The sequence below is a fragment of the Clupea harengus genome, chromosome 9 (genome assembly GCF_900700415.2).
Source record: "Clupea harengus chromosome 9, Ch_v2.0.2, whole genome shotgun sequence".
Taxonomy (NCBI): Eukaryota; Metazoa; Chordata; class Actinopteri; order Clupeiformes; family Clupeidae; genus Clupea; species Clupea harengus.
The window spans coordinates 6,916,181-6,938,642 of NC_045160.1; the positions used below are offsets into that span (position 1 = coordinate 6,916,181).

Here is a 22,462-nt window from a genome sequence, read left to right on the forward strand (position 1 = left end):
CCTACCTTCACTGTAGCCATTAGTAACCAAATTACCATTATATTACTTTGGCAAACTTGTTTCCAGTACAAACAAACACAGGGGATAAATGACCATCAATTTTACAATAGAAACGTGCAAAACAGGCAGTGGTTGTTGTGACTATCATCTACCCAAACTTAAAAGGCTACTCGGGTCCCACCAGAAGGCTATGGAGGTCAATGATGCCTGTGATGCTTTTATTTTGATATCGCCACCCATGCTGGGGACTCTGCTTTGCTCTGGTTGTCACTTGCAGGCTACAATTTCATGATTAGCCACAAGATGGCGTAGACTACAATGTCACATAACATTTGCCCTTAAAAAAAAGCGTTGTTGGGTAACCAAGGTTACAAGACATCAGCCGCTTTTGCACATTAAGAAAAATCATGTTTTCATTACACTAAATCTTTGCCTTGTGCCCATAAATGCCCATTGTCCAAAATTAACATGTTGCACATTTGACTTCATGTCTATTCACCTCAGTTAGAGGGCCTTCAATGCTTGCTTTCCTCTTCGTGCTGCCTAAATTACATTTGTAAGATGGAATATTGTCTTACCTGATATATACATATTATGTACTTTACGAATATGGTGTACTGTGTTCATCAGACCTCAAATTTCCTGTGTTATTCAATTCTGTGAAATAAGGGGGCGGGACGAAGGAACTGAAAACAACTTGACGTGAAGAGCGCGTATTTGTCTAGCCGCACCTCTCGATAGTAGGGCGGGGAATCAGTTGTTTGGTCATGGTAAGGGCGAAAAGTTACACAAGCGAACACAGGGTTTTGTAATATAAGCATATGAGATTGACTCTGTCATACCAAAGGTGTCAGGTCTTTCTGGGTTGCAATATGCTTTCCCAGACATCTTGAAATAACCTGTAATCGAGCCAGACTGGACAGCAATTGTGTCCTCTTTTATTCAAACGCGTCAAATACGGGTCCATCATCTAAAATAAGGGGATTCAATTATAGTCTCTCAGTGGATTAAATGATATGCAAGAGATAACAAGATCAACACATTCATTTTATCATCTCTGGTGAAAAGGTAGTGGTCTCCTTTGCTTTTTCCAAGTTTAAGAAGCGCGCGACTTTTTGAAGCTCGGATTCACCCGCGTATTTGGAGACATTGACTTGGAACTAAGAAAACATGGAACTGCCTTCGGTCATCTTGACGACGGGAAGCTCGGTCTGCTTCTTTAAACTAGTTAACTGTGGAATTAGTAAACTCTCTATGCCAGAGAGTGCATGTAGGAACGCGTGGAAATGGAGAAACATCTCCACGTCTTTCGTCCATAGTCTCATAACAGGGATCTGGGCTGTGCTTTGGTGAGTTGCTTATCTCATTGTAGTTTACGTTCTCTTTCATGGATTTGTATCCATTCACACATTCGATTTGTCTTCTTTGAATATGAATTTCATTGCCATCTTTGTCACCAACAGTAACTCAGATATAGGTTGTGGGTGATGTGTGGCACCACGCAAGTCATTGTTTGCGCCTTAAGGTCCTAGATATTTTGAATCTTTTCTTAATTGCCTCGAAACCTTATGAATGACGGTCGTGTTGTCACACATCTGTATGAACACATGAATTACAAAGGGTAGTTTGACTTCAGTAAACGATTGGCGACCCACAGGTGACAGTCACATTTTCTTTATTCTCACAGCTTTTACTTGCACCCGCGGATGGCAGAAGATTTAATTGCAACCTATTCCGTCTTCTCTCATGCTCTGGTATCTGTATCAATTGGTAAGTGGGCGGGGATGGGCAGAGATTTTTTTAAGGGGCGTGGGCTCCCTTGTTTATTGTTGTGCACACTGGAAGCTCATGGTAATTGCCACTATTCATTCTCAGCCACGTGACTCAAAGACAGAATATTTTAAGCAAACGAGGTGCTACTTGGAAGACATTTGTAGAACACCATAACCAGTTTTAACATTATGCAGTGTTGACTCATCGTGTATTACTGTGTTTGCTCCTGATAATCCAGTAGGAATACTGGAAGTCCTACTACTTACATTTTGAGAGCGTAAAGAGGTCGTGATCAAAGAGGCTGGGTAGGAGGGTGGTAAACTCCTGTGAATAATGAGCCTCCATCAGCAAATGAAAGTGAGACTCACACTCACGGGTGGGGTCTTGGGGAGGTGGGCCGCCCATTTCCCAAAAGTCCCAAACATCCGACAGCATTGCCTTGCAAGGTTAGGGATGTAGATAGTAGTAGATAATGTGTTGAGCCATTTTCAACCCATAAAATGCTGGTAATCTTGTCAATATTAACACAATTCTCATCACAGTAAAGTTATATAATTTCATTTACAGCTCAAAAAACAAATGTAAGTGTGCAGCACCTTTTTCAGTGATTTAGTGTTTAAAAAAAGGGCTCCTGATGCCGTGTGTTAAAATGAACTGTTATAAAATATAAAGGAATTGTCCAGTAAATGGCGAATTTATAGAATCTATGCAGGGTGTTAGGGTACTGGAATTCCTGGAATATTTTACGTTCTTGGAAGAATCCCACCCCTGATCATGACCATGTTGGTAGCCCTGCATGTTGTATCAATGGGACGCTTTATGATCCGTCCCAGGCACCAAACCTACCCACACGCCACGTGACCTCCAAAGAATACACCACTGCTCCAAACAGACATTTTATTTTCACTTTGTTGAGGCTGAAATGCCATTTTCTGACTACATAGTCAGAGTGTAGATCTCAGTGTCTGTTAGCCATGAGTTTGATCCTGTCTAAACATACAGTGTAGGATACTTCCCAGCAGAAAAGGGGACGAATGAGTGAGCGTCCTATACTAATGTGATATAACTTTGGCATGATGACCAATGAGTGACCATCCTATACTAATGTGATATATAAGGTGCACATGTTGCTACACGTCAGCTTGTTCATATGTTTGTCAGGAGGACAAACCTGTATTATTTGCGTTTGTGTTATGAGTCATCCTGTTCATGAATTAAGTAAATAACCCTGCCCACCCTCTATATGCAGGAGCCTCTCTTCGTAAATAAAGGCATTTTAGAGAGGTATATGTTGATAGGAATACAAAGAGAAAGGGCAATGTTTCCTCCTGAAGCAAGGAGACTATCCAACACTGCGCACAATTCAAATGTTATCTTTCCACATGGGAATCCACAGCTGAAAAAGATACCTTTCTTAATTGGGTTTTGTGTTTAGCCAGGTTAGCACGGATTCTCTACTAGATATATACTTAAACAGAAATCATATAAACAGCACTGTTAAGCCTCTGTGTGCATGATTAGAGGTATGCTTATAGTGCTTGACGTGACTGTGATTTAACCAAAGTTTTGCTGAGATATAAAAGAAAGGCCTGCAGAAGCAACAGATTGCATCCATGGCAGTTTTCCAGTGGAATGTTTTCAATTTATAGAAAAAACAACAACCAAGAATCCATTTCGTCCTTTGTTCATGTTAAAATGTCGTTGCCATGGTTACGCTCATAGCAGATGGATATAAATAGCCTTCTGGAACTGACATGTAAGTAACCATCAGCAGTGTCGCCATGGTAGCTGATATGCCAAAACTACACTACCAAATCTTATTTTTCGAGTGTCTTCTCTCACATATGTGTCTTTTTTTACAGGTTACTTCATCTATGACTTCCTTGACATGGTCCTCAACCAAAAACTTAGCCAGTCATGGGAGCTCCTTTTCCATCACTGTGTGGTGAGTAATCACAGCACACTCACTGTTTTTACTGCACAGTTCATAATAATGTTGTCATACATCTATCACAGATACAGGCGAGGTAGTTCTTACTTGTGAACAACAGTCTTTCTATAAGGGTTTCTGTTACATATACCTATATATCCTATACCCTTAATGAAGTTGTTTGTACCCTACCCTTAAAATATAGCCTAATACTCCTGAAAGATCTCCTTTTTTGATTCTCCTTAAGTATGTGACCCACTGTACTGACGGAGGAAGTGTGGTCTGATGGAGTGAATCTAACCCCTGACTTGTGTGTCAATTACAGTAAGGTGTTTGCTGTTGCTAGCTATAATAAGCACACAGGGTGTGGTAGGATTGTGTGGCATCTGTGTTGCGTTTGCTCACACCTTTCTGCGAATGAGAGACCTGTTGGGGGTTCCTTCAGTGAGATGATGGAGATGACTCATTAAAGGAACATCCAGGCAAATGTCTGTGTTAAAATGTGGCATGCATCTGTATGGATTTGTATAGGCTAATGTTATAATAATTACTATAATGTAAGAAGTAGCTGTGAACTCTCTTCGTAAGAGTTCAGACATAGTTCATGCCCTTTGATGGGTCTATGGCATCTTCCGGCGAGCCATCAGAATGTCTGCCCCCAGAGAGATTATTCAAACATCTGTTGGCCTAGGCTCAAAAAATCGGCTACTGCTAACTATAAAAACAACACTCTTGTTACTTAAGTGACAGAGGTCGTTTTATGCTGTTCTTACTTAAGTGACTGAGGTCAGTTTATGCTCTTGTTACTTAAGTGACAGAGGTCAATTTATACTCTTCTTACTTAAGTGACAGAGGTCAAATTATGCTTTTGTTACTTAAGTGAAAGAGGTCAGTTTATGATCTGTTATGGCACTTATGTATGCAGGACCAAGGGCACAGTGCAAAGCTATCAAACCAGTAGGTGTAACTGTATTATCGCATCGAGATATGGTCTCAGTGCAAGTTTCTCTCTATACCAGGGGTACTCAATTAGAAACCCAAAAGGTCCACTCGCCAAATTTCCATTCAGTCCAGGCTCCAGAACAGTGACGGTCAAAATCCAAAAACATAACTCCAACAAAAACGTTCGAACTATGCACAAAAGGTGATGTGGTCTGGCCTTATTTGTGTGAAAGGTGACACCTTTTTTGTGGTTTAAACTTGGGCATAAAAGATGTGAAGGCCAGGCGGAGGCACTGATGTAAGTGTTCATTAGTGAGTGTGCTCCTGTATTTGTTTTTCACGATATTCATGGTTGAAAAGGCAGACTCACAACAGTATTTTGAGGTATGCACGCTCTTGTTGTGTGGCTGATCTAACTATTACACTGCATGTTGGTTGGTATAATGATTGCATGTGGTTTATTTTTCTGGCCCTTACCTCAGTTCTGGGGGTATTTTTGTTCGAAGTGTGCGTGCTTTGTTTCATAGTGACGTTTCACGTTACCACTTTTGACAAGGGCAACCGTCTCGTTGCAGATTAAACACGTCGGTTTTGTGCTCCCCACAGGCAGCACAAATGCATACTTGTCAGTCCACTCTTTCTTAAATTCGCGACTTTTGGAATTAACATTTTTTTTTCGGGTTTAGAGCACGCCATGATTTTCGTTTGCTAAGAAAAAGATACCGTTCCCAAATCGATCTGCCCGCGTGTTGCCATTGACACACACAACCTGCGTGACCCAAAGAGCTCGCAGCCATGAGTTGTCATAGTGATCTTGTTATTACAGCTCCTGATTGGACCTCTGGATTGGACACGGAAGATAGAAACCACATCGAGTAGGAAAAAAAATATATAGCGCGAAATCACACACCAATGAAAACTCGCTTGGATCATGATTAAATTAGAATGTTGATTTTGGCTTCGGTCCAAATTTGATTGCGTCCGGACCGGGGTCTGCCTATTGAGGACCCCTGCTCTATACCAAACCTAACATGTGACTTAAACCTTAAAGTGATTTAGTTGTGAAAACATGTTAAAACTTAATTTAACGAAAGCATTAAAATATTGGAGGCGTTGGTCTGTGTTACAGATGGATGTAGTTATATCATGTGAGAACGTGTTGAGGTCCTAAATGTGTTCCAATGTGTTAACAGTTAGAGGAAGGTAATGGCGCCCAGGCCCTAATTGGACACGGAGTGTTTTGAGTGTGTCACATGGAGAGAGCTGTTGCGTCACCTTTGGGGTTCAGTCTCAAAGGGAACACAGACAGGCTCCCTCTGTGCTTTTGGTTGTTGCTTTGCCCCCTTCTTCTTCCTGGGACCCCATTCATTGAAGTGGCTCTTAGATTGCCAGAGTGTGAGCTGTGGTGTGAGAAACGTTGCCTCTCTCTTCATCTGTTCTCCTCTTCTTGTGTTCTTTTTTTCTCTTTTGCTTCCTCTGGTCACGCTGCAGTGATAATAAACTGTTTTCCTTGTCCGTCAAATGAGCCAAAAGTAAACAAGGAAATCATTCTTTCAGCAAATGGAAACATCCTTTGTATTGTTTGAAAATCGGATTGCACAATAACACTTGTAAAGCTTGGCCACACTGATAGAGTCCCTGTGATTTGTGTCCACCCTGCTGTCCTTGTGATGTGATTCTGTACTCCTGAAAACAGATGATAAAGGATTGGCAAACTGCTTGAGTTGAAGTGCAGAGCGCGAATCACAAGTCCCGTGGAAATGTTTTTCCAGTTACTCTCGGGCGATGCAGGGCTGGCCAGAGCATTCCTTCAGTAACTTATGGGGTACTGGCACTGAGCCAAATGCTCAGAGACCCTCTTATCCCCCAAGCTCTGGGAGGACAGGAAGTCCCACTGACTGGGCCAAAAATAGGGGCTGATGGCTTCCACATCCAGAGGGGCTGGGAGAAGGGGGTGAGCCTGTAGAAAAGAGAAATTCAAACACATCGGACAGGTTACCTTTTCAGACAAACTGCATATAGACACCCTCACCCACACGGACGTTTAGGGGTAGCGACCAGTGTGTTAGGCTGCGGCCTCAATAGTGTAATTGTAGCTTAGTCCCTTTTAGCTGAAGCCATGGAAAAAAGGAACCATTTACTCCTTGACAGGAAAAAAAATGCCTCGAACATAGACTGAACCAGTTGGCAAGTGTGTTTGGAAATATCAAGGTTTTACTGTGGGGATAGCCACAGCACAATATATTGCCCTCTTGGATAAATCTAAGGGGAAAAAAGGACGCTGCTAGCAAGCCCCCACTGCATACCTGAGGTAAAGAAATATGTGTGTTGACTATTTTGCAGCATGTTTCACAAGATGTTTGTCAGTGTTCCCCAGCTAGAAATGACTGTCATCTTTCTCTCATTAAGTATAATTGAGTTTGCTCATTATCTCAGCCTTGACTGTGGGTGAGGGTCATCATGCGCTTTGAGTAGAGACGTTCTCACGTGTGTTCTCTCCTCAGACCTGCTCTTCCCTGAGTCTTCAAGACGTGCAGCGCCCCTGACGCTCGTAAAGTAGAATCTGAGGATATTAACAGAGCATTCCTTAAAGACAAGTGATGTGAACAGGCTGGAGTAGGTCAGATAGTTGCCGAGCTGCTGGGGGAGTGACGGCCATCTTTCATTTGAATGATGTTCCTAAAGTTGAGAATGTCCTCTCTACCATGCTCCTCTCGTGGTGTTAGCTAAGGCCATTACCAGAAAAAACCAACCTGATAGGCCTTCACCGCTATCACAGATCACCCACTCTCTTCCTGGGGCCTCATTTGCGTATGCAAAAAAATAAGGCGTACACCACTTTCTAAGCAAACTTGACAGGAGAATGTGCGGTGCTCCACGGACACTTTGACCTATGTGTACGCACATAAACTGTTGTACAGTTTAATCGGGATTCATATATAATTGTATTTGTAATTATTAAACAATACCTGCATGTTATGAAATTTATTTTCATGAATACGGTGAACAGCAGGACAAATGCCGTTTTCTGCGCTACAAATGCCGTTTTCGAGCAGATACGAGTGCGGTTTTGTATTTTGTTATCACATGTTCGTGGGTGAGTATAAAAAGGCAGGCAATAGCAATGCGTAACGATGCACAATGGCTGCTTTGGCACTGTTGAAAGATTTGGCGAATGGATGAATTTTGAGCAAGCAAATTTTCAGACGGTTCCGATTTCCAAGAGCTTTTCTGTTGGATCTCTGTGCTGTAGTGGGCCCAGATTTACAGAGAAGCACCCGCAGAAAACCAAGCCTTGCCTGTCCCATTTCAAGTCCTGACAACCCTCAGATTTCTGTCAACCGGCACTTTTTAAAGAGAATTGGCTGACAGGTGAGGGATCTCTCAGTCAACCTTTATTTATGTGTAAGGAGGTCTAATTGGATTGACGCACCTTGTAAGAACACAATGTATGGGAACAAATAACGTTATTTATTGACCTTCAATGAACAGCTTATGTCACACAAAACATTTCTTATTTCCCTTAACTCCGTCACTGTTTTCATGCAATCAGGATGAATGTTAGGGGTGTTTCACTGACTATTTTAGGCAATTATGGGCGTTAGAAGGGCTGGCTCACGTGCGCCAAATGTCAATTTCGTTGTGATTTAGAAATGGAAACTTGAGTGGGACGTGCGTGCACACTGTGTTATAAATCAGAATATTTTTGTGCGTAAGCACTTCTGTGTTTCATCCATACGCCAGTTTTTGACAGGAATCCTCCACACAGTTTTACAAATGAGGCCCCTGGTCTCCCCCCCACTGTGTGACCTGTGGCTGTATAGGGGAAATCCACTTGTATGGAGTTAGTAAACGCTGTTGCATTTATTTATAGACTAACAAACGTGCATTTACCAACCACTCACTATTTGTGAACATTCCTGTATTTATTTTTAGGATTTTTGACACTTTCCTGACGCAGCTTGATTGCATGATTGAAATGCATTTTTTTTCAAAAGGACATTCTCTGCAGCTTATCAGATGCCGTTTACAATTTCAGCCAATCATATGAATGTAAATTCAAGGGCATGACTGCATGTGACCACACTGCATTACATCTGTGCAGTGTCCAGTTATGTGGACTACTTCACCATAACAGATATCTACATTCAACTGATTACACAAAGTATAGAGTTGGGGTGAGGTCCAAAAGTTTTTGTGTTTGTAATTTTTTTTACAACTTACCAAATCACTGAAAACCCTGGTCAGAAAATACATGCCACAGACATGCGAAACAGCATGTGTGCTGTTCCATACATGCTCTATGTTCATGTGTGCTGTTCCATACATGTTATATGGTCATGTGTACTGTTCCATACATGCTCTATGTTCATGTGTGCTGTTCCATACATGCTCTATGTGATTTTGCCTAAGAAATACAAACCTGAAACCAGGGCTGTCCACCTGAATGGCAGAAATGTGACCGTTGTAAGTAAGATCAGGCAGCTGAGTCTGTCATGTGCCATTTGGTTTGTGCAAGCAGAGAGGGAAGCCCTGTAAAGAAGGTGCTCCTCCCCCCTCCCCCCATGGATAACCAGACTGGAACAGGGTAGAGAGGGTGCCCCTATCCCCTCCCCCCATGGATAACCAGACTGGAACAGGGTAGAGAGGGTGCCCCTAACCCCTCCCCCCATGGATAACCAGACTGGAACAGGGAAATCTGGTCTCCATATGTCCCTCCCTGTGTGCATGGAGATGGTGGACCCTGTGGAGACCCCTTGAATAACAAACCTATCTAACAACCTCCAGCTCTATCCCTCACTACATAGATAGATAGATAGATAGATAGATACATACATACAGTGGGGAAAATAAGTATTTGAACCCCTGCCGATTTCGCAAGTTTGGCCACTTGCAAAGAAATGTGTGATCTATAATTGTAATGGTAGGTGTATTTTAACAGTGAGAAATAGAATATCAACAAACAAATCCAGAAAACTGCATTTTATAACATTTATGACTTTATTTGTATTTGATGCAGAAAATAAGTATTTGAACCCCCAAGCAAACAGCAAGAATTCTGGCTCCCAATGACCAGTTATGTGCCCAAGAAGCACACAGATTAGTCCTCATTAGGCCTAACAAGGTACACCTCATCTCAGCTGATGACGTGTATAAAAGAAACCTGTCCAAAGAATCATACTTCACACCTTCAACCTCACCACCATGGGCAAGACCAAAGAGTTGACCAAGGACGTCAGAGATATGATTGTAGACCTGCACAAGGCTGGAATGGGTTACAAAACCATCGGCAAGCAGCTTGGTGAGAAGCAGACAACTATTGGTACGATTATTCGTAAATGGAAGCAACACCAAACAACTGTCCATCGCTCTAGGTCTGGGGCTCCATGCAAGATATCCCCTCGTGCGGTATCGGTGATCATCCGAAAGGTGCAGAATAACCCCAGAACTACACAGGGGGAGCTTGTGAATGATCTCAAGGCAGCTGGGACCACAGTCACCAAGAAAACCATTGGCAACATACTACGCCGTAATGGTTTGAAGTACTGCAGAACTCGCAAGGTCCCCCTGCTCAAGGAAGCACATGTACAGGGCCGTCTGAAGTTTGCCAATGAACACTTGAATGATTCTAAGGAGGATTGGGAGACAGGATGTGGTCAGATGAGACCAAAATCAAGCTCTTTGGCATCAACTCGACTTGCCGCGTTTGGAGGGGGAAGAATGCTGAATATGACACCATCCCCACCGTCAAGCATGGAGGTGGAAACATTATGCTTTGGGGCTGTTTCTCTGCCAAGGGTACAGGACGACTCCACTGCATCGAGGGGACTATGGATGGGGCCATGTAATGTGGAATATTGGGCTTGAACCTCATTCCCTCATTCCCTCCCATTAAAAACGCAACCTTAAGGATTTGGAGAGGATCTGCAAAGAGGAATGGACCAAAATCCCTCCTGAGATGTGTGTAAACCTGGTGACCAACTACAAGAAAAGTCTGACGTCTGTGCTTGCCAACAAGGGTTATTCCACCAAGTACTAAGTCATGTTTTGCTAGGGGTTCAAATACTTATTTTCTGCATCAAATGCAAATTAAGTCATAAATGTTATAAAATGCAGTTTTCTGGATTTTTTTGTTGATATTCTGTTTCTCACTGTTAAAATACACATACTATTACAATTATAGATCACACATTTCTTTGCAAGTGGCCAAACTTGCGAAATCGGCAGGGGTTCAAATACTTATTTTCCCCACTGTACATAGATTACTGAATAGAACGTGGAATGTGCATCATGCTTTGCCACTTAGAGGATAGGCCTCCTCCCCCGGCACAGAGGGGAGTCATCATATATTGTGGTGGACAGGACTGGATTCCTGTAGCGGTCCTTATTGCAGCAGATTTGAAGGAGCCTCCAACTGAAAACACCCTGCTGTCCTTCCAGTAGCTCATGCAGGGTATGTGAAGTGTTGTCCATTATGTTGAGCGGTTTGTGCAACATCCCTCAGATAGGATTTATTGTAGGTAGGTAGGTATTATAGATTCACTAATACTCAGGTAACAGCCTAAACAAGATTGTCGCAATGGCACTACGAGACGATCGAAGCCCATAAATGGTTTATTTGTTAGCATCAGTGAAATGTAGTTTGAGCGCACAGACCTGCCCAGCTAGGTGAATTACTTTCCTTTTAAATGTTGTTCAAATTCACCTAAATCAAACAAACCCAGATATGCCTTTCGTTGCAGATATAACGTCCAGTTTATGTCTGTGCACGCAAGAGAGAGCTGCATCATTCTTCCCCGTTAAAATGTGATCAGTTTTAAACGCACACAGATAGTGACCTACGTAGCCTGTATTACACATACTCCTTTCTTATATCTTGTATAAATTGGCATTGAATATACCGATATTTTCGATATACCGCCCATCCCTACTCGTGTACTAAGTACTATACATTTACTCTCTCCCAGCACTGATAGGTTACTCCTTTCAGTGTAACTCATTGCCAACCCCTCTCCACACATACACACACTCACACACATTCATTCACATTCTTCAACCTCAAGTACCAAATACCTGTCCTGTGACACATAGCTTCACACCCAAACTCGCCAGAACAATGCACACCCATGCAACCTCACCCACTTAACTTTTCGTCATGTTTGACGACCACATTGTAGGTGTCATTGTTCAGGTGACTAGATAAATGGACATTTTTGAGAAATACAATTTGGTCAGGCACGTCACACCAACGCAAACCCTAGGGTTTGACACCTGATTTTCTTTACTTATCTTTTCTGTTTCTATTTTTTTTTTTTTTAAACACATCTTACTTTTTGGTTGTAATTGGTCACACATAGTTCTGGGATGTGTGATGCACTCACTTTAAAGAAGCGCGCCCTTATGTGGAGACTGAAGTGTCAGCTTGACTTTGGTACACACCGTCTGCGAGACCCCAGGAATAGAGTGGATGACTGGCCTTAGCTAGGCTGAGCTATAGGCGCTCCATTGCTCCCTCAAGTAATTCCGCTGTCTGACCAACTATCAGCTGAGTTCCTAAAATGACCCTGCTGGAGGAAACATTACCACAGCTAAAAAGAGTTTTGTTCACCACTTATTTATTGGCTATGTTTTTGTAATTGGTTTCCTCTCTGGAAGAAATAAGTGGTCCTCCACACGAGTATCAGTTGGTTTGTTTATTTTCTGCCGCCTATTTTTTTCTGCCTGCAAATGTAGGTATCTGTATGTACCTCAAGGCCACAAGCCCACTTCAGGGTGTCCTGCTGGAGTTCAGTTACCTCTCTATGTTGGAAGTGCTGTCATTGGCATAGAATACTTGGAATGCAGTCGTTTAGCTTCAGGTATTCGCTGCATTCTAAAGGGATGACATTTCCGGCGGGGAATGGGGATTTTCCAGCTACTGTTAGTGTGTGTGTGTGTGTGCGTGTGTGTGTGTGTGTGTGTGTGTGTGTGTGTTTATATATATATATATATATATATATATATATATAATGTAGAGTAGTACTTAACTAAACTCTGTTCTCAGTCGTATGCAAGTGAACTTTGAGCTCAAGGTGATGGATATTCCTTGCCCCACCCAGACCCTGAGAATTACAAAATCTTGACTTGTCACTGAGCCAGCTGAATGCTTCACAGATTCCTATTTCCAAACGTAGCGTTCCTACAGCAACCCTCTGTGTCTATTGGTGTGAACACATACACAATCAAATTGATATACCGGTGTATATATATATATATATATATACACATATATATATATAGTTTTCTGGTTGGAGGGAAAATCTCTTATCATTCAGTGCTTATTAGCTGAGTCATAGAAATGGACTCAGATCTGTGTTTCCACCTGGCAACCTGGAGTGATGAATAAAAGAAACACAATGGCAATCTGTACTGTTGCCTGTTAAAATGATTAATGTTTACAGTGCCAGTTTTTGTGTTACGAGTTGACCTACCACATGATTTTCCTAGTCCTCAATTACCTGTCAGAATCTGAGAGATTGGTGGTGAGTCTCTCAAACTTCCTCTTTAGCAGTGCTTCATAAAACACTGGTGTGTGGTGGTGCGTCTGCGGTCATTTTACAACCAGCTCATCCTTATGGCCATATGTCTGTGTATCTCGTTTGGGACGCTAGTGTTCGTCTCTCTCTCCCCCTCTGGTGCACTTTGACCACGATGTGTTTGTGTAAACCCTTTCCACTGGGCTATCCATCGCCGCCGGTGAAAAGGAAGCCAGGAAGTTTACTGTGCTCTTTATGCTGAAGCCATTTAGCGCTTGATACCATTTCCCCTCCACTTTGCTACAACCATTTGGAGGCTGTAGCCGCTCAGGTTACCAGGCTGTTAACTTGTGTCACATTTGTTTTTTTATTCAACTGGTTCTGTGGGAAAAGTCTGTCTTTATTTTAGTATCTGTCATTATTATTATTATAAAACTGGTTGTGCAAAGAAAAAATCCCCAACCTCTCTTCCTCCCAGAGTAATGTACATCAGAGAATGTACATCTGTGAGTGTGTATATCTTCACATCGAAAGGGATTTTTACAGTTAATTCCATTGAGGTCAAGTAAGCAATGAATCCCTCGAGAAGACAACACCCTCCCTCCCACACAGAAACACTCGCAGCTACTACTAGTATGGTGCTATATTTTTAGCCACACAAATTACCACTCTTACTACACCCCACTAGTTGCTAAAGGGATGATCAGCAAACATATTTTTGATGCTCACGCCAACACTCACATCTTACACCGTCTGGTGCTCTAAGAACCTGTGTGTGCTTGGCACTATGCTGTCTGTGTGTGTCTGTGTGTGTGTGTGTGTGTGCGTGCCCGTGTGTTTGTGTGTCTGTGTGTGTGTGTGTCTGTGTGTGTGTGTGCGTGCGCCCGTGTGTTTGTGTGTGTGTGTGTGTGTGTGTGTGTGTGTGTGAGAGTGATGCCTTTTTTGTTATATTTAGTGTGTGTGGAATGTGCTGGATGCACAGAGCCTGGCCTGTGTTTATGTTAACTTGGCAGCACAGGCTTCAGTTCAGTACCCTCTTCTTGACCCTGTGTGGGAGGCAAGCCTGCCGCTGCGTGTGCGTGTGTGTGTGTGTGTGTGTGTGTGTGTGTGTGTGTGTGTGTGTGTGTGTGTGTGTGTGTGTGGTGAGATGGGGCAGATGATAAAGGCCCCACTTCCTTGGTTCACCACCTGTTTACCAACACCTGTTGCAAGGCCATCTGGTGAGTACCTGTTGAACTGGAGATTCCTCTGCTGTCAGAGGGCTATATACCTCAGACACTCCTACCCGGGGCAACTGGTTTCAGTGTCTCAAGCGCCTCCACTCCGGAATGTTCTAGCCTTCGATGGGCTTTACAGTTCAACCCCCTCCCCCCTCTTCTTCTCTCCCTCTCTCCCACCTCGCCCCTCTGTGCGAGATGCAGGGGGAGAGACCTTCACTGGTGCTAATTAACCCCACAGGGAGCTTTAATGGGAAACAAACATACAGGCACCACTGAATGTTTTTTCGTTTCCCCAATGTACGAGGTGACACGGGGGGCGAGGGGGGGGGGGGGGGGTCTTACTTGGAACAAAACAAACTCCTATAGTGTCTTTTAGTCCTTCCGGAGGGGACTTTTGTTTTGTCATACATAGTCAAACGTGAGACTCAAACAGGGCAGGATAGAGCATAAAGACAGGAGTAATAAAAAGAAAATATATGTCTATAATCCAAAGAATGTATGATCATGAAAACCGCCCACTGTTACACAGATGTGCAAATCATCTGTCAGCAAGGTGATACTATCTCTATGTGCAGTCAGTGCAAATTAGTGCGGGGGAGGGATGATTAGCTTAGTAAGGCCGTGGAAAAACCTTATGGTGATGGGAAGAATGGACCTATGGTGTTCAGTTCACACCAAGGCAAGATAAATCTATCACTGAATGAATCTATTGCTCCTCCTCTCAGGCAGTGTGCTGTATAGCTAAATAGACATTGTCCATGACGGCGAACAGTAGGTGGCTTTCACAATAGTCAATCCACTCCAGTCTGTCAGGTGAACATTACTGCACAGCCAGACCGTGTGTTCCACCATGTTAAAGTCCTTGTTGTTCCACCATGTTAAAGTCCTTGTTGTTCCACTGGCTGGTGAGGTGAGTGAGCGCTCCCGTGTTTTCACTTGAGCGAGAGTGAGTGTGAGTGTGCCTTTTGGCAGGATTACGGCATCTGCAGCCAGTCTTATGATGGATTACCGGGGTAAGACTACTAATGCTGATTCACTCTAATTGTCTGCTCCTGTCAGCGGACAGTTGGATCGCGTGGATTACCATGGCTGGTGCCCCCAGGGGCAGTCATGATCACCCTCACTGACGGGCATCTGGCCCCTGCACTAATCAACCCCCCCTCCTCTAATTCACCCCCCACTGCCACTGCCCTCTCTGCTTAGTCCCTGTGCCAGCTCTGTCCACCAGTGCCCTCCACCAGACACAGCGCTGTGGTGTTGACTCTCCTGCTCTGTGCTTCTGCCGTCTTAAACAGCACTGGGCTATGGGTGGTTCGGCCGTCTTAAACAGCACTGGGCTATGGGTGGTTAGGCCGTCTTAAACAGCACTGGGGTATGGGTGGCTCCTGGTGATTCAGTTTCACATTGTCAAGTTACTTGATTCAAAGCATGTAGAATCACACACCCCCCCCCCCCCCCCCCCCAAACGGATGTCTGTTTGAAATGTGAACCACAAATATGTTGTTTTCTTGCATGTAGAGAGAAAATAAGGTCACCCACTAAACTTAGACACGTGACGCATAAGAGCCTAGTTATTATGTTCACGAGTGATGTTTGTGTAAGCCCTTCATTGCATGTTACTGATAACATGTCAATGATTGGACAACTCCCAAGGTCAGACAGGCACTTGTAGTGCATGCATTGAACGGTCTCAGCCACTACCCCTCAGAGAAGACATGAGGACAGGAAACACCATCTAGATGGGTTACACACCACTAAGGGGCCGTCCACACCACAGCAGAATGTTTTGAAAACAATGTTTTTTTCTTTGCGTTTTCAAATACTTTCGCATCCATATGACAATGTTTTGAGGAGTTTGGGGGGGAACTTCGGTCACACTGATTCGCAAGAACTAGTGAAACACTGTACTGGCCCACGTATCAAGAGTTCCACAGGATTTGTTCTTGCTGGCCTGGTGTTTGATGGTGTCAAAATTTGAAACTCAACGCTGCATGTTTCAATAACAGTCTTTGTTACAAACGTAATGAGCCTTTTAAAATGTAGCCTTCATCTAGATTGATGAAAGAATGACTATGTCCTCAAATCACTGACTGTTACCAGGATGCCATCCTGGGATGGGTAGGCTATTTGGATATTTGGGGTGGGCAAATAAATTCAACATGAATAGGTGATATCCAAATTCTTCCATGAGCTGCAACTTCCTCAGTGAAGTGAATGACTTACCCTGCTCACATTATATCACATTATATCAGACCCAGAGAAGGCTTTGGCTGCTGATGCTTTAGATAGGTTATGTCCTCATCTTAGAAATGGATCAAATTGTCAGATCCCCACAATGTGTATGACCATCAAAAATAGATTTTCTATTCAGATGTTCTATTCTTTACTACTGAGGACACGTGAAGACTTTGTTGGGTGGAGTTTAGACTGAAGATTCACGGAGAATGAAATGTGATTGGATAAAGTTGAGGACGTGTCGTCATCATTTTCAAATGGTTCCATATTAACCTGTCTCCATGGCGACGGAAGGATTGTGTTTTCAAAAGATTCTACTCTGTAGCCCGTTTTCAAAAGTTTGCATTTTCAGACCCTTGTCTTGTTGGACACATTTTTTCGTGTGGAAAAAGTCCAAAACGCAACCAAACTCTCCAGTTTCCTGAAAACCTAGGAGGGCCAGGTCAATCAACCACACGGCGATAGAGGATTGATTTTATAAGGCACATAATTGCCCTCTTCACATCCTGTTTTCCCCCATGCTTTCCTAGTCTCTCTCTCCCCCAGAAGAGATTGGTGCCTTTGAGCATAGATAAGCTAGGTTGAAGATTACTGACTGTTATGGAAGTGTATACCCTTATCTGCAAACAGTATGTTTGAGATGGGGGCAGGCACCCGAGGCTTGTGTAAGGAGCCTCTCTGACCCTGCCCTGCCCAAGGTTGGCAGTTTGCCCCTATAGCTTCATGCTGCTCTTAGGTCACGCTGACCTCATTTGCAGGTGTCCGTTTGGCCGGTGGTGATGGTGGTGGTGAGGGGGGGGGCTCGGAGAGATCCGCTGAGGCAAGACAAGGAGATAGTGGAGAGCTTTGAGCAGCCCTAATCAGATTTGCTTGGCTCTTTGTGAAGAGGTGCATTTGTGATTAAGCCTTTCTTGATTTTTATTTTAATGAGTCAGAGTATGTTGCCCATAAAACCACCATTTTCCTTAAAGATACAGAGCATAATATTTGTATGTATACTGTGTGTTTGTACATTATTGGGTGTGTGTGTGTGTGTGTGTGTGTGTGTGGGTGTGTACATGTACATGTACATGTTTGTGCCTGATGTGTTGTAGTGTATGTGACAGGCATTCAAGTTGTAAGCGATCGCTCACATTTCAACTTCTCCATCTCCCCCTATTGTTTACGTGCTTGGCTTTGGCAACGAGCAGATTGTTCGTGTTCCAAACAAAGGGTAGAGTGACATGATCCTGTCACTCTACCCTTCCCCAGTCAGAGTGTGTGTTTCACACCGGCTGTGCCCATGTCAGTTTGGGTGCTATTACTACGGAGGTAGCTGGGGCATTCCTTCATGCCTAGTGTCACATTGCGTGTGGTTACAGGACACAGGGACACCTATGCTTATAGAGGAGCCATTACGCAAGCACATGTCTGACATGCTGGGTTGTTATTAGTGTGCGGTTGCTAAGGTGTGAGTGCCTGAACCTGTCTTCAAATAACGCCGCCTCGCCCTGTCACTGCTTCTCCAAATATGACATATGTAGAGAACGTAGGTGTTTATTTAGACTTTTATCACTGTCAATTCTTGTTCTCAGTAATACAAAGTAATGTTTGTCTTTTTCTTAATAGATGTTATCTTTCCTTTGTGGGAAGCTGACACTATGTTTTAGAATGTTGTTTCTTTGAAATGGGATGGTGTTGACAATAATAGTACTTCTTTTTTTTCTGACATGTTTTATGATCAGATCAGTAGATAAAGTACGTAAACTAATCAAGTAAGCTAATGTACTCTGGCTTTTTGACACTTAACAAGAGATCTTCTGTCAGATTCACTCTCTCTCTCTCTGACTATCTCTAAGATGGGCATGAGGAACACGTGAACATTAGTAAAACGTGTGTGTCTTCCCCACTTTAAATGTGTCAGTCTCTAAAGGAAAGGCTTGGGGGCTAATGAAAACCAATGGGATTGACCTTTTTTTTAGTTGCCCTTCCCTACTTTAGAGTGAATGGAGATATAATTAACAGAAGTAGATTAGGACAAATGGAACTAATACAAATGGAATTTTTAAATGATGTGGGTCTTCTCAACCGATTCACTATTTACACATTATGAATACCACACATTTTACCATCACCGGTGGGTAAGGCAGGAAGTAGCACAGACTTAGTTTCAAAACAGGTTTCCAGCCGGATTCATATGCGAAGTGATGTTTTTGTAGGAACTAAATAGAAGAATGTTATGTTAATATTATGCTGAAATCCTTTGGTGTTCCCCTTTTGAGTGGGAGTAGTGAGCCTCAACAGGGATACAGAGAAGCAGTAGGTTAAAGAGTCAACAGGCAATCTTAATATAGCTGCTTGTGTCGGTCGCCATCTAGTGGACATATGTTTGCTAACAACAAAAAGTGTTTTTCAGTGGGTTGCACCACAAAACCTTACAACCTCACAGACCCTTTCACTCATGCTCTTGCAGCCACCCTCCCCCGACCCACACACACATGCACACCGCATCTCCTCCCCTGAACCACACACATGCACACTGCATCTCCTCCCCCGACCTACACACACATGCACACTGCATCTCCTCTGAACCACACACACATGCACACCGCATCTCCCCTGAAACCACACACACATGCACACTGCATCTCCTCACAAACACACACATGCACACTGCATCTCCTCTGAACCACACACACATGCACACAGCATCTCCCCTGAAACCACACACACATGCACACTGCATCTCCTCACAAACACACACATGCACACTGCATCTCCTCTGAACCACACACACATGCACACAGCATCTCCTCCCCTGAACCACACACACATGCACACTGCATCTCCCAAGCGAGCTTCACTGAAGTCAGTGTAATTCTATCACTCATGATTAGCTAAATCAGTGCCAGTTGTCCATTGTGTCAGGTGTGCGGAGCAGATGTAGGGGGAACACAGGCAGTACAGCGAGGGGCCCAGGAGAGGGACTGGGAACCCCTGAACTAAATGAGTGTCGAGGCCTAATTTACAGACCTGGAAAATAGCCACTACTCGCTAGTTTCACAGCTCTGGTGATGGTTATTACACAGATGTGTGATAAGCCCAGTCTCTGAATGTCATCATTTCTTTCAGTCATAATCTACAATGTCTTCTCTCTTGTTCAGTTGAATTCTCGCATCTTGACTAAGTACACTACACATATTTGTGCAGGAAGGGGGCAGACGGGTGCACAAGTGTTAGTCGTGGTTGGTCTTCACCGGGCTCCCCTGTTAAACAGGTTTCTGTGCCCAGGACTAAACCTGATGCAACAGGTCTTGTCATTCTGAGCTAAACATTGATGTATCTCTCTCTCTCTCTCTCTCTCTCTCTCTCTCTCTCTCTGTGTGTCTGTAGGTAATCACCTGTTTTGGGATTGCGGTGTTCAGCTGCCGTTACGTGGGCTTTGCGGTGGTGGCCCTGCTGGTGGAGATCAACTCCGTCTTCCTCCACCTGCGTCAGTCGCTGCGCATGGCCAGCCTGGCCCAGACCACCGTCTACCGGGTCAACAGCATGCTCAACCTGGGCACCTACATGGTCTTCCGCATCGCCACGCTGGCGTGGATGACCCGCTGGCTGGTGCTCAACCGCGACAAAGTGCCCCTCGTCAGCTACACGGTGGGCAGCGTGGGCATGGCCATCATGACGGCCATGAACATCGTACTCTTCTACCGCCTCTTGCAAAGCGACTTCCTCAAAAGCAGCCGCGAGGGCAAGAAGAAGGAGAAGTAGGCGGGTGTATGGGTGGGGGGGGGGGGGGGCCAAACAAATCATCCCTCCCGCCCACGCATCTACCTCCCATTCCAGTCCTGCAGGGACCCTAAACACTTACATGACAGATGACTAGTGATCTAGACGGTTTGAAGCCTTTCCCAAATCGTGTGTCTTTTTAATGCTTCTGCCTGCTCAGTCATCTTGAAGGAATGAACAGCTCGCTATTGGTTATGTACCATGAAATGGAAGGAACTCCAGTGAGCATTTAAACCAATCATGTCTTAAAACAAAGTTGAAGTAAAGTGAGCAGTAAAAAATTCTCAGTCCTGTTGCCTTGAAATCACCTATAATGAATGGTTCACTGACAGCTCTAAGTGAACTGAATATTATATGAAATTAATGGATATTATTTATTTCATTTCTTACATATTACATAATTCTTTCTACCATCTCCCTGCACTGAAAATGTAACATGAATTTTATATAAATATACACATTATATTATTTTAATCTATCCTCAAACACTAAAATGATAAGATACCAAGCCCCTTCAGTACTTACACCTGCTACCTCAAAAACCTGTAGCAGTTTTTAAGCTCCAACTGCTTTTCCATTTTTACACTCTTTCCTTTTCATACAGTGGTAGAATTATAGAATTCTTTCTCTCTCTCCCTCCCTCTCTGAAGACTGTCACTTTTCTTTAAAAGTGTCTCTGTTTTGGTTTGGCCATGTGAAACAGCCATATTTGAAGTGACCACTGGAAAATAGCTGCCTGATTGTAGTGGTGTGTCTTTGTGCTCTTCCCTTCCTGTGGTCACGTTTGATCATCCGTGTGAGAACGGACAACAATCAGACCATTGACACAACTGACGAAGAAACAGAGAAATGGCTCCTGTTTCCACTGGTGTGTTTCTCTTCAGAGGTCCTATTGTGTTGAGGAGTTCAAATCGAAATGCTGGAGCTGTGCTGGTTACCATAACGATTGCTATGGCTACCATTGGAGAGCAAGGGAGAATTATAACTCTCCCTGCAATAATGACCACAAGAGATGCCAGGTCATCAAAAAGAAAACAGACAGTGATAGCCTTCGGTTGAACAGATACAGTCTGTAGGTGGCAGCCTCTGTACATACTAAGACAAAGTGACCTCATAACAGTCTCAGCCAAGATATCTCTGGCCATTCAAAAGCCTCCATCAACAACCTAATAGACCTAATGCCTAACGTGCGCTGAATGTTTTGTAATGAAGTTTTTGGTGGATAATTTATTTGTACTGTTGAAAGTTCATGGTAATTTGTCATAGATGAAATAAATTGACATAAATTGTCCTTTTTTTAATTAATGGCAGTAAGAAGTAATGTTATTTCTTGTGTTGTGAATCGGGTGTATAATTTGGTGCATATTTGATAGTTTTACCTGTGTGATAAGGCCTCAAATGCCATCTTTGACAATATCAGTTGAATATATGTGGCTGGAGATTTGTTCATTTTGAGTTTATTTGAATATTATTGGCATTGTTTAGACAATACAACCAAAGCACTGCTGTTGTTTGAGGGGAAAAAACAGTCATTTTGTGTCATTTAGTCTGAAGAGATTAGCCATTTCCTTAGTGTCTGATTACAGCATGACCATTACTTAATGAAGTACTGAAACCCATGCTTGAGTCCTTTAGGACTTGTGTCCTCTTGAGCAACTTAGTTGGCAGCTTGAATTAAAAGTGTCCTGTATCCTTGTGCTAAAACCAGTAGGAACCAGTGGTCTCCTTCACTATCACTTGGATTGATCCCCGCCTCGCTGGCATCACAGCGAAATGTATAGTTTCATACAGCGGACCCGTAGTAAAACATAAATGCGGTACCAACCACATTGGTGTACACTTGAAAGCTTTGTTTACTTTGAGGAGTCTGACTCCTTCCTTATGGCCAAAGTCTCGCGCTAGGGGCTAGTGATGTCCTGTCACTTGTGCTTTATCGTGTTTGTTGTCGTCGTTTTTTTCTTTGCAGATGACTATGTAAAACAGATGCACAAAACAAGAGGTGAAGGCATTCTGAATGCTCAAAAGGTCTAGGTCTCCAAAGCCAGGAGAGTAAGAACACACTGATGATGGTGCTGTCCTCC

The 22,462-nt window shown here is 43.5% G+C and overlaps 1 protein-coding gene across 1 annotated transcript; it reads left to right on the forward strand.

Moving 5' to 3' along the window:
• Positions 1–533: 533 nt before the first annotated feature.
• Positions 534–20,522, forward strand: tlcd2 (TLC domain containing 2). Its single transcript, XM_012825221.3, has 4 exons — positions 534–1,349; positions 1,688–1,770; positions 3,636–3,718; positions 19,989–20,522. Exons 1-4 carry the CDS (start codon positions 1,171–1,173, stop codon positions 20,361–20,363), a joined length of 720 nt encoding a protein of 239 aa, XP_012680675.1. The 5' UTR covers positions 534–1,170; the 3' UTR covers positions 20,364–20,522.
• Positions 20,523–22,462: the final 1,940 nt, after the last annotated feature.

Bases quoted from the DNA above. Each gene is read 5' to 3' on its own strand.
- tlcd2 (XM_012825221.3), top strand. From the start codon at position 1,171: ATGGAACTGCCTTCGGTCATCTTGACGACGGGAAGCTCGGTCTGCTTC. The intron at 1,350-1,687 runs GTGAGTTGCTTA...TTATTCTCACAG, and splicing joins GGGATCTGGGCTGTGCTTTG to CTTTTACTTGCACCCGCGGA. The intron at 3,719-19,988 runs GTGAGTAATCAC...GTGTGTCTGTAG, and splicing joins TCCTTTTCCATCACTGTGTG to GTAATCACCTGTTTTGGGAT.